The 12,615-nt window shown below is 44.3% G+C and overlaps 1 protein-coding gene across 1 annotated transcript; it reads right to left on the reverse strand.

The window, feature by feature from the left end:
- Positions 1-560: 560 nt before the first annotated feature.
- LOC109733293 (nuclear pore complex protein NUP155) lies at positions 561-10,298 on the reverse strand. The gene is made up of 13 exons (XM_045227913.1): positions 10,018-10,298; positions 8,292-8,461; positions 7,607-7,733; positions 6,274-6,536; positions 4,559-6,188; positions 4,274-4,486; positions 3,911-4,158; positions 3,400-3,793; positions 2,630-2,814; positions 2,201-2,546; positions 1,323-1,541; positions 888-1,216; positions 561-758 (listed from the first exon to the last, which is right to left on the reverse strand). The coding sequence occupies exons 1-13, from the start codon at positions 10,180-10,182 to the stop codon at positions 656-658; spliced, it is 4,392 nt and encodes a 1,463-aa protein (XP_045083848.1). The 5' UTR covers positions 10,183-10,298; the 3' UTR covers positions 561-655.
- Between the last annotated feature and the right edge of the window lie 2,317 nt (positions 10,299-12,615).

A 12,615-nucleotide genomic window follows, 5' to 3' on the forward strand; every position in this document is an offset into this window, starting at 1 on the left:
GGCATGCAAATTTGGAACCTCCAGGGTGTTTTTGCACCCTCTGACCCTACAACCAAATTTTCAGAATTCACCTCATTTGAAAAATAGTGTGTTTTTTTTAACAAATTTGCATCCCTTTAGGTCCCGAATTTGCATCCCACCAAAACAGTTGCGTGGATTTGCGAAAAGAATGGGGGTTCCACGTGTAGCCTCTGCGGCACTAACCTGTATGAAGCACATGTGACATATGACCAACAAGTTTTCAGAAGAAACTGATGTTCTAACTAGGAACTAACAACACTACGGAAACAGCTAGCTTGAACAATCATTTAACTACAGAACTGTACAACCTCATCACAACACAATCAAACGACAGCAATGCAGTAACAAACCAATATCATAGTGACGCGCAAAGAAAAGAGGTTGACGGCCCTGTTTCCAAAATTCAGGCAACAGTTCTGCAGACCCACGCTGACGTATAAAGGATGTACAAACAATTTGATCCGTGATGAGCCCTCTCCTGGGTTCTTGCACAAAATTCCACTAGATGGATAAACAGCGTATGAGAGATCGATGCCCAGTTGAATCAAGATGTCTTGGCTTTATTCCCATACTTGGTACAACAACAAATGTGCATCCCACACTTTACAATGTTGAGAGGACAAATAAAGAATGGCTAGTAAGGAGATAACAATTTCTCCTCTAGGTCACGGAAACCTCGGTACACATTATCTGTTTGGTTCTGTGGGAGATTTAATCGCCTCACCTCAGTCATATACCTGAAGATGCAAACACAATGTGAGCATGTAGAGTTGTGGTGCTTATGTGATTTACAAGAGGTGACACTAAAATAGCAAGTATAAACAAAAAGGATTAGCAATTTGACTCACGGGGATTACGTTGCTTACCTGTTTGCCAAACTAATTATTTTATCTCGAACACCTTTCTGCAAAGACCCTGTTTGATTCAGCGAAAATGTTCCATCCAAAAAGAACGAAGCCCCAGCAGTTGTGGTGCCTAGCTTATGGGCAATGACCGACATTCCCCATTCGCGAAGGATTGCGAGAACTGATCTCAGAAGCCGCAGCTTCAGATTAAGTGAGGGCACGATTGCACCATTCGATAGCAGTTGATCATACACAGCAAGCACAGGCTCGGCTTGACCTTTACAGGCTCCGAGAAGGGCTCTTGCAACATCCTCATCACCAACTAATTCTTGTCCTGAACTTAACCTATCCTGTAGATACGAGCATTTGATGATACAAGTCTCCCTGTGAAGTGCACTGCTGCTAAGTATGAAATATATATATATATATATATATATAGATGCCATGTACACATACCAATGCAGCCTTCTCAAGATGAAGGCATATTATATCCAAAGGTAAACAAGCTCCATCTGCAGGATCTAGTTTTGAGCCAACTCTTTTCACCACAGAACATGCTTCTGCTAAACCACCTCTTGTCAGTGTTTGGTCAAGGAGTCTGGCCCAAATTTCCCGGACAATTTTGCTATCAGCATCTCCAGAGTAATTTGCAAAGTTGAGCATTTCCAGGCAAACCTAACAACAACAACAACAAGCTTTAAGCCGTCAACTTTTTGAGTAATTACCCAAACCCGATGTAAGCCTTACGAAGTAAAGGCACTCCTAAGTACAAATGCATGACTCAACAACAGAAACACCAAAGCCAGAACGTCAGTTTGCCTTGAGGTTCTTTTGTTTTGGAACTAGGCAAACTTATTGAGCAGCATGATTTATTTTTGAGAAAAGAAACATAATGATACTAGCAGCAAGATTTCCCAGTAGTGCACACTTCATACTCCCTCTGTTCCCTAATATTTTAGCTTTTTCTTGATTCGTATGTATCTAGACACATTTTAGTATGTATGTTCACTCATTTTAGTATGTATGTAGCCAATATTTTGAAATAGCTAAAAAGGTCTTATATTAGGGAACGGAGGGAATATATCATAGTAAACATAAGCCAGCATGATCTTACAGTGCACATCAACCAACATCTCATGCAACTTCAATGCTGGTTAGGGTTCAAAATTTTAGGTGAATAAGTGGAATGCACACGAGCATGCTAACAAACAGGACATGAAAGGTTGTTTTGAGAAGTCCATTTGCTAAGACCTCAGCTCCACAAAGGCAAGAGTTGAAATCATGTAACAATGTTGTGATCCAACTTGAATTCCATGAAACACAGAAAATCGTACCTCCCAAAGATTAAATGGAACAGCATAGTCGTTGTATAGTTGAGTAATGCTCTTAAGATTCAGTGAAAGCTCTTTCGCCTTGTCCTTGGCCTCCTTGGCAGATTCTGCATCAGCTAGAACATTATCACGAGGAAAGGGGTCGCTGGGTGATTCAGAACTGCCTGGGATAGTTTCAAGCCGTGAAGCCATAGACTCCAGTTCTTGTTTAATTTGCATTTGAAACCGAAGCACTGCAAGTTTGCCTTCAAGTAGATCCACTGTACTACTGTCAATAGGATTTCTCGACGAATCAGCAGCAATGCCTGCACTTTTGGCCTGTAGCACAGCATTGCTCAGATATTGATACCTGGATTCCAAAGTTAGGTGTTAATAGATACAACGCATGGACATACGGAGGTAAAGAAAAGAAGCAGAACAAAATCTGGAGACCTCTGATCAAGAGCAGGAGCTTCTTCGGCATTGGAGCACTGCCTTTCTGCCAATATCAATAACATCCTGGCAGCAGCAACATGCTCCCCCTTGAGAACATAGTACCTTGCTAGGAGCTCAAGATACTTCGTTTGGCTAGTAGAAATAGGTGCACCTAAATCATCCAACCTAGGAGCCCCTCGAACCTTAAAAGTGGAAGAAAGAGACAATCAGGACAGCACAACATGTATATTCTTTTATTAACACAGTAAAGTCTTGAACTCAGTATAAGTTACGATGATGATGACTTGGAAAGATCTAGCAAACGTACAGGCATTTCTAATGCAAGGAATCATATAGCCAGAAGTTGAAGAAGACACTTTTAGATTATCAGAGGAAAAAGAAAACTAAGTAGCAGGAACAATTGAATGATAGTATGATTGAATCGGCTGGTATTAGACAAGATATGGGCAGGCTCCATGTAAACTTTAGCAGATGGTGTACCTTTTAGCTAACACTAAACAGGATATAAACTAAATGAACTCATGTTAATAATTTCAATTTCCATTTTATTAAGATGAGAACAATATTAAGTTGAGGCAGTGGTGGAGCCTGTAGGATCGATAAGGCAGCCAGCTCAAGCAAAAATGGAACAAAATACAACATAAAATGCAAGATATTCTTCTACACTCTTCTACAAGGCCTTCAGATTCAACACGTTAACAAAATTTTCAATTGAGTTAACATACTAAATACATCTCTAACAATACCAGGTTGTTATTAGGATTCACCTCTTCTTGATGCTTACGACCAGCACTCTGAAGAAAAGCAACCAAATCGGAGCCTCCGTACTCCAAAAGTTCATTATCCAGACCAAGCTCAATAAGTGTCCTGTATAGATGCTCGTGGAAAGCTGTGTCTGGCCACTGGACACTTAGCTGAATAATCTGTTTGATACATTTGCTTCGAGAAGCTGGATCAAGGGCAGTCACTGGACCAGGTGCCCCACTTCGTCCCGCACCTTTGAGTGTACGCAGAGCATTCATAACTATTTCATAGCACTGTACACGCTGTGCAGTTATAGTATCATGATGCCTTGCATCAATTTGCCCATTAATAACATCAGCATTGGAATCAAGTGCTTGAGCCTTCTGTAGTGGCAACCGCACTACTGCCTCATAGAATCTGAACTCCCATTCAACAAAACACAGAGAATGTCAGCTTGCAGACCGAATAAATGAAATTGTTCAGGATTTATAGATTTGTTTTATCATATACAAGATGATTCAGTAAGGAACTAACCGTAGGTTCTCAAATCTCTTGCATATAGCACTCAAATCAGCAGAGTCTGGAATTTTGGTCAAGAGATTGAAGGCTTCCCTAGCAAGAATATCCCTCTCGTCTTGGTTGTTTGTCATAGATGCTTTCTCGAGACTCTCAACTGCGGAGTAATACTTGTAGTCTGACTCGTTGAAGTAGCTAGGACAGCCCTCCCTCAATTTAGTGCTGATATCCTCAACAGTTCCTTTGCCCTCTGGGCCAATGTAGTACTGCAAAAATCAAATGAAAGTACAGATTAAACTGCAATGAGTGATGAATCACCAAGGCTGTTCCCTTTTTGTTGGCAGTTTGGGCAGAGCAGAGAGAGAGGGAGAAGAGTGCTACCTCCATGAGTGAAGAAATAAGCCGCATCGCAAGCTGGTCACCATCCTCAGAACATACTAACTGATGAAAAGTTAACTGAACTAACTTTTTACGCAAATCATTGCCTAGTGTCTGAACCAAGCGAGCAACATTATGCTGACAAATAAGTTGAAGTAGAACAAGTGCTTCACCAGATCTTCGAAGCAACCGCCTAAGGCACTCGATTGCCCTCACCTGTTATACAAGTAAAGTATTAAGCAAACAAATTTAGATTTTCTCTTCCTTGAGAAATTACAGAAATGTTACCTCCATAGCAGCTAGTTCTGCTGATGTATAAAGCGACCGTGGCTTCTTATTCGATGCAGATTGATCTGCAGAGTCCATGTCTCTAATGCGGTAGGGGCTCTTTCCATTGTTATGGATACCAGCACCAATGGTAGGCCCTGTTTTGTACAGTATGGAACCAGAATCTCCCAGGCCAGCAACATACCCATAAAGTCCTCTTCTCTTGTTTCTTCTGGACCTCAAAAATGTTTCCAACGAACGAATCTTACTCTCAAGAACTTTCATGGCACCAGTAGAAAGCCTACAAACGACCACGCCATCCCCGTGGTCATTGGAACCTATCAGCCCCCGAACCACCATAACTGGAAGCTCCCACACAGGATACAGAAGTCTGGATGAGCATAAGCAAAGCCCTTCATATGCGCCGGAAAACAAAGGTTCTGCTTCCTGAACAACTTGTCCCATGCTAAAGCCTCCAGCCTGAGTTCGAGTGTTAGACAAAGCAGTAGTGCCATTAAGTTGAGGCATTCCAACAAGCCCAGGGTCCTCAAATGCTTCAGCAGCCTTCTCAGAAACCGCATTGCTTATCAGACTATCTTCAGTGTAAAGTAACTTCGCAGCTAGCATTAAGCACATTGCTGCAGCCTCTCCAGCACCAAAGCGATTAAAGAACTCTTCTATTTGTGATCTCAAGGTGTTCCCATCAAACAACTTCCTTAGAATGTCAACAGGCCTGTTAAAAACTAATTCCATCAAACCCATTGTATTGAATACTACCATCCTTCTCCGTGGTAAGATATGTTGGGTAGGAAGATCGCCTTTGGCCCACAGCTTTACAGATGCTTTCTCAGAAGGTTTTCTGAATGCTGAAAGGCATTCCACATCAGCGTATAAAGACTGCATGATGAAAGCAGCATCTGGAAGTGGGAAGACATCAGAAGCACAAAGCATCCGACCCTCAACTGGCAAAGCGGAGACTGTTTCTCGGAGAGCCTTAGAGCTTCTAGAAGCTGTTGCGAAGGTACTAGGCAGTGATAACTGGGCAGCAGAATCTTTCTGCACAGCTAGAAGGGAGGACATAGCTGTAGCAGATGAATCTGACATTATAAGAGCGCCGGCAGAATAGAAAGCAGACTCCACTTTTAACGCCAGATCCTCCGGCTGAGCTCTGCCAGCAGCAGAAACAGCACCAAATGTGAGTCCCCCACCAACCCCTAGAGGTGGGGAAGGCCTAGTAGCAACAATTTTTAAACAGCTTGGCCTCTGCAAACCAGAGTTCAGTCCAACTGAAGAACTGCTTCCACCTGATGTTGAAATGAATAATCTCTTGCCATCTGATAAAACAGCAACAGCATGGAGCCATTTCGATTCCATGGCGGACAAAGGTGAGATGCATACTATTGATGGTTTTGGGGATCGTGCAGCTCTTGATGCATTAGGCCTTCGACCACCATAAGGTGCATCTCGTGGATCAACAAGGTTCTTTTCTTCAGTGATTTTTTTCAAGGGACCATCACCGCTAGCTCCTAAATCAAATAGTTGCAATTTCATGCCTTCTGTGCGTGCATAGATAGTGTTCCTCTCCTCATCAATAACCATGTCCACTATAGGATCAACAGCAGAGAAATTAAACGCACTTGGCAGGACCCACCTGAAAATCAAGTCAACTGAATAAGCAGGTGACCAGAAACACATAAAAGGCAAAGAAAAAGGTCAGATTATTTCACAGCTGATACCTGGAAAGAAGACTGCCTAAACCCGTGGTAAGGCAAACTTTACGGCAGCGTTTACGCCAACCTGAACCAGTTGTGTATTGCAATTCATATATATGCCCATCACGTCCTGACAGGAAAATCTGACCCCTATCTGTACATGTGATGCATGTCATTGTGACACCATCAGTAGAAATCATGTACTCAGGTAAAGGTTGCAATGAAAGTTCAGCATATGGATCTGTTCCATCAGCACTAGCAGAACAGCAAACTCCAACAAGCATCACCTGACACAACAGATGTAGGTGAGTGTATATTTATTGACTAGAAAATAAGTATCCTAGATAGTAACTTTTGTAAAAGCTTGCACGATTTGCAGGTTCGCAACAGTAAATGTCAATCAATCAATGGAAAATCAGAAAAAGGAAAACAGCTGCGTAACCAGAGGATTTATATCAACCTCAGTTCAGCAGAAGACGTTTCTGTGATGTGTATCATTCTCCAATAAATGATACTTCACTATAATTGATTGCTTTAAATCACTTCTAGTATTCTAATATTATACCTACAGCATTCTCTGTCCTAACAGAAAGTAGCAGCCATGAAGCTGTTAGGCATATGCAACTTTTATTTCCACAAATCTTAATTAAAATGGGATCTCAGTAACGTGACTGCACGAGGCTTAAATGAAAAAATGAACACAATCATTTGAATGAGTTCTTTCTATCAAGCAAACAAAAATTATCCGTCTAATTGGATTCTGAGCATATCAATAATTCGGCAATTCTAGATGGTCCAGCTGGTAACCGACTAACCGTTCGTATCAGTATAACCATTGTTATTACAGATTATTTCTGTCTAACAAGCAAGCCACACAAGGGCATTGTTAGGTTCCTATACAGATGTTGACAGGAAGGAGAGAAAATAATGACTAGTTTGGTATTCTGTTGGTAAGCTCCATGCTGATGTTTTTCGTAGTTCACTGCATACATCCCTATATATGCTGCGTGGTGATCTAATCACCTTGGCAGAACTAAAGGGTATGACATGGCTATAGGCAACTAGCCAGACAGGGGTGGCATCCAGTGCTCCACTAGTCAAGCATTGTGGAACGCCAAAATAGTCACATGCAAACCCAAAAAAAACTGAAGAATAGATTTAAGAGTTGTGTCCATCATTTTGTAAAATATAAATTTCTGTTCTACCTCGATATTTGCAAGAAAATAGGCTAGTGGGAAGAGTAAATTTGACCCTCTTTTCCAAACTATATTTTTCACAGGTTATCAAATTATTTCAAGTTCTCAGTTTAATGATTGAATCTCAAATTTTGCTCAGGAGAACCCGCAAGCATTCTTACCTCCACAGGAGTTGCTAAAATCAAAATGTACTGGATTGCTTCGACAAAAATCCCAGGCTTTGCTCTAGCAAGTCCAACAGCACAAATTGCTTGCTCATCTGCATGATACTCTTGACACTGGCCATCCCTGGTAAATAGAGAAAGAATATGCCATGTATTAGATGGTTAGCGACAAACATGGCCTATCACCAGTGAGGGGGATTACTATTCGAATTTTGATGAGAAGTGAGATCATTTGTGCTAATCATTGGATTTAACTATATAAAGGTGAAGTTACTTTTGCTAATCAGACATGATCTTTGCCATCTATGCGATTACACAGAAATACAGGAAGATAATTTTCAACAACTACTATACAGTTATGTTGCCTAAATGTGAGGTACAATAAAAGAAGGTACAACTTCATAGACAATAATAGATGCTTGGTTTAATAGAAGGTAACACATCATAGACTCATTACACTCAGTTTCGACCAAACAAACATGCATATCAAAAGGAATGGTATTAAGGCATTATCTAGAAAAAAATTACAGAGGAACTGTGCTGCACCTGGCAAACTATTCAAAACAATGGACGAGCTTTGAGATGCAAAGTAACAAGAGTCGCATCATAAAGTATCACTGGCGTTTTTTAGCTTAAGTTGTGTGTCAGCAAAGGGGGTGAACAAACAAAAATAATGAATTACCACTTATCAAAGCGCCAAATGTAAAATGAATTGTCAACAGTTGCCCAGGCCCGGTGTATTTCAGAAAATATTCCACAAAGAGCTGTTCCTTCACCAGCAGCTGCATTATATCTCTCAATCAGCATAGGAGGAAGCTGCCGAGTTTCTGCAACTTCCACCAGAGGAGGCCACTGCAGCAGAACATAAAAGTATCTTACCTAGTTATTAACTTCACAAGAATACAATCAAAAAAATTGTGTTCAAAATGCATAATAACTTCAGAATATAACTTACAACTCACACAGAAGGTAGAAAAGACTAGGCCTTACTAAACCAATGTATTTATGTGATTGCAAAAGTGCACTTTTACAGTCAAGGAGTAAGGGAAGATCTACATCATTAATATCAACAATTGTTATCCAGTATCATGAAAATTGTTGATTATAGCAAGACTCGAGGATCAACTGTGTTTGAGGCAAAAACTTCCCACAGAAACAAGCAAGAAAAAAACAATAGCACCTAAATCCTAAAATTTTGTTTCAAATTTGAACTAAAACCACGACAAGAATTATGGAACGGAGGGAGTAGAACTTTGAATCTGTCACCAGAAATGAAGGATGCCCATCGCCTAAAAGAGTTTAAGTGGGTGGGAAAAGCAAATTTTAAATAACCTCCGCATGGCAAGAACAAGAATGCCATTGGGCTGGTAGTACTGTGCTGCAGGCTCTCGAACGTAAAACAGAGGTTGCTTTAACTGGCATATACTGTAATCAATCTGTTCTGCAAAGGATGTTGGAGAATTCACAGGCAACAAGGAGAAGTTGCAGGTGATGTTGCAGACAAGCTCAGCTCAACAAGATACGAGCTCAGCTCAGCACCAAATCAACCCAAACTCAGACTCAAAAGATTATTGAGTTTAAGCTGAAGCTAAGCGTAATTAGAAATTAGAAGTGAATATATGCATGCATTCTAGTAAATACTAATACACACCTAGAAACACAAGTGCATTTTACGATATGGAGGTCTAGTGTTACAGGGTCTACTGTTAAATAGCATTGTACAACGGCAATGAGCTTGCAGAGAGACATGATTAAGCTCTCCTTTGAGCTCAGATGCATCCTTTGCGGTTTCGCTTATATGCTTAGGCCTGCTCACATGAATCTTAGTAAAGAAGGAAGCTCACTGCTTCACACGGTGGTCGGTGATGTTGCAAAGTTTACACAGTTTTCGTCTTGTGTTTTGCGTACAACCCCAAAACAGGGAGGCCCCAAAAACACTAGAATCCCCCTGGTTTAGTCTCCCACGTAAATTGCCAAATGCGCACGGTTATACCTTTCGTTTGTTTCCCATAATTTACATGAAATTTCACAGGATTTGCCTCAAAGTTCCACATAGGCAGCCAAACTTGACAAAATAATACACCGCTGCATCTATGTAAAAAAATCAACCTCGATTATCTACCAAGTTCCAAGTAAACAGGTCCAATTTCAACCCCATCGTGTTCTCCTCAGCCTTCGACGGCTTCCAACCCAAAAGGGAGAGCAGAAAGACTGAAAAAACGCCCGCGAATCCCCCAGAACTAATGCTGCTTAACCTACGCGTAGCTCCGCTGCAAGCCTCGGATACACCGAAAAAGAGCAGATACGCTGCCGCGGATAAACGGCTCCAGCGCGTACATGCCCTAGAACGCATTACGCGGCCGGTGGCGGGGGGGGGGGGGGGGGGGGGGGGGGGGGGGGGGGGCTACCTCCTTGGGGTGCGAGGAGTAGGGGTGGGAGGCGTAGCGCGAGGCCTCGAGCGCCTCCTCCAGGTCGGGCTGCGCGGCGGCGTCGCGGCCGATCCGCTCCGAGACGTGCAGCCCCGCCGAGGCGACGTCGGGGCCGATGGCCTCGTCCTCCGCCCACGCCATCATCGGAGCGCCGCGCCTCTGCGGGGAGGAGGGGGCGGGGGACGGCGAGAGGCGGGGGAAAACCCTAGAGCGCGAGTAGGGGGGGCGGGCAGTGGGGAACGGTGCGCGGCGGGGTTTGTTTGGGGTTTTGAGGTTTTCGTGGGCGGGGTCTGGATTTTGCAGTGGCGCGTTCGGGGAAATTTTCCCGTTCCCTTCCCGTGAAACTCACCGGTGGCCCCGGGCACAGCTTTTTGTGTCCGACCTCGGTCGGGGTCCGTTTTCTGTTTGTTCGTGCCATTCCAACTAAGCCCGGCTTTGGAGCCTCGTTTTGACCAAGGGAGCTAGTAAAAGGAAATGCCTCTCTTCCTGCTTAGAAAATAAGCCACTTTTAAATTTCCGAGCCTATCAGTGCCACAAGTGTGGCACTAAGGGCAACTCCAATGGAGCGACCTAAACGGACGGCGATTTCGTTCGTTTTTTGTCCGTTTGGGTTGGCCGCCCGTCTGGCGTCCGTCTTGTTTTAGACATGGGTCGGCAGTGCGCCCGACGCGCCGACCAATATGTGCCGGCATGGCCGGCTGGCCGCCCTATTTTACATTGTAACATAGTTTGAACCGAATAAAATAGCATAGTTTTACAAGCCGAATAAAAATAAAAATGTCTCACGTAGTTTTGAAAACGAATAAAAGAAGATACATCTATTGGTTGTCAACATAAGCCCACATATGCTCAACCAAATCATTTTGCAGTTGCACGTGAGTTTCCCAATCACGCATGTCATGATAAAATTGGGTGAACTGTTCAAACGTTGCCGCTCCTCCATGCTTAGGCATAACATTCTCACCCTGAAACTGAAACTCTTGATCGTACAGACGTTCCGGGCGCTCGTCTTCTATGATCATATTTTCATGATCACACAAGCAGTCATCACTTCCCACAGTTTTTGCATGCTTCAGGTATTAGCAGGATACCGAACGATGCCCCATCGAGATTGCAGAACACCAAAGGCACGCTCGACATCCTTCCTAGCACTCCCTTGCTCTTGGGCAAATCTTTTCCTCTTCTCTCCGACGGGGTTGGGTATTGTCTTGATCCAGTCATGCCAAAGAAAGAGTGTCAGATCCAGAGATCTTGAGACGCCACGGCCTCTAGTATGACAGTGCAAGCCCTGACATGGCCCTTATTTCTTCCACTCCTAGTGCATGCAGTATATGCTGCCAAGCATCCCTGGGAAGCCCCAGCTGGCATTCATCGCCAACAAACGGGTTGTATCTTCAGCAGTCGGCTCTCTCAAGTACTCTGGGCCAAACACAACAATAACAGCCTTGCAGAACTTATACAGGGACTCTAGGCATGTAGACTCGCTCATACGGACGTACTCGTCAATGAGATCACAGGGCACTCTGTATGCAAGCATTTGGATGGCGCAGTGCATTTCTGATAAGAAGAGAAACTAATCCTGCCAACGGCATCCTCTTTGCACTCGAAATAGTCATCATAGCCGACCACCCCCTCTTTAATACGGTTGAAAAGATGCCTACTCATACGGAAACGATGGCGGAATTTTTGATGTTTGAACAACGGGTTTGTTGTATCAAAGTAGTCCTTCCAAAGAAGAAAATGTCCGCCCTCTCGGTTGCGATTCAACGCCGGAAGTTGGCCCGGAATAGAGCCACGGAACAACGGCCGCTGGCTGTTGAGGTGGTGATGGACCAACACGGCAGCCAATATCTCCTCCTCGTCATCGGGCGACGAATCATCGGAGTCGCAAAGGAAATTGTGAAAAAAGAACTCGTCAGCGGAGTCCATTTTGTACCTTGGAAAATTGTCGAACATCTTGCGGGCATCGACGAAGGAGACGGCCGGCGAAGGGAGTCGCGGCGCACACAGACCAGCTAGCTGCCCTGCCGATGTCCGACGAGTGGGCCAGCATCCGACGAGCATGCCGGTGAGGATCTGGCCGGGGCGGCGAGGCGGCTTCTTGGTCGCGGGCGGATGTGTGGTGGGGGGCGGGGGTGGGAAGCAGTGGGCTCCCCGGTGGCAAGACGGCGGTGGCGGGCGATGTGAGAGTGGGCAGCGCTGCTGGGCGGGTGTGGAGGCACCGGCAGCTGGCAGAGTCGCCGGCAAAACTGGGCGGCGGCGTCGGCGATGAAGGAGGCGGTCGAGGGTTGCTGTTGGATGGGGGAGGCCAATGTGCCACAGACCAGCAGGCCCAGGGGAGGAGAAGGCGAGCGAGCGTGTTGGGGAACGTAGTAATTCAAAAAAAATCCTATGATCACGCAAGATCTATCTAGGAGAAGCATAGCAACGAGACGGGAGAGTGTGTCCACGTACCCTCATAGACCGAAAGCGGAAGCATTATGTAACGCGGTTGATGTAGTCGAACATCTTCACGATCCAACCGATCCAAGTACCGAACGTACGGCACCTCCGTGTTCAGCACACGTTCAGCACGAT

The sequence above is a fragment of the Aegilops tauschii genome, chromosome 4 (assembly GCF_002575655.3).
Source record: "Aegilops tauschii subsp. strangulata cultivar AL8/78 chromosome 4, Aet v6.0, whole genome shotgun sequence".
Taxonomy (NCBI): domain Eukaryota; kingdom Viridiplantae; phylum Streptophyta; class Magnoliopsida; order Poales; family Poaceae; genus Aegilops; species Aegilops tauschii.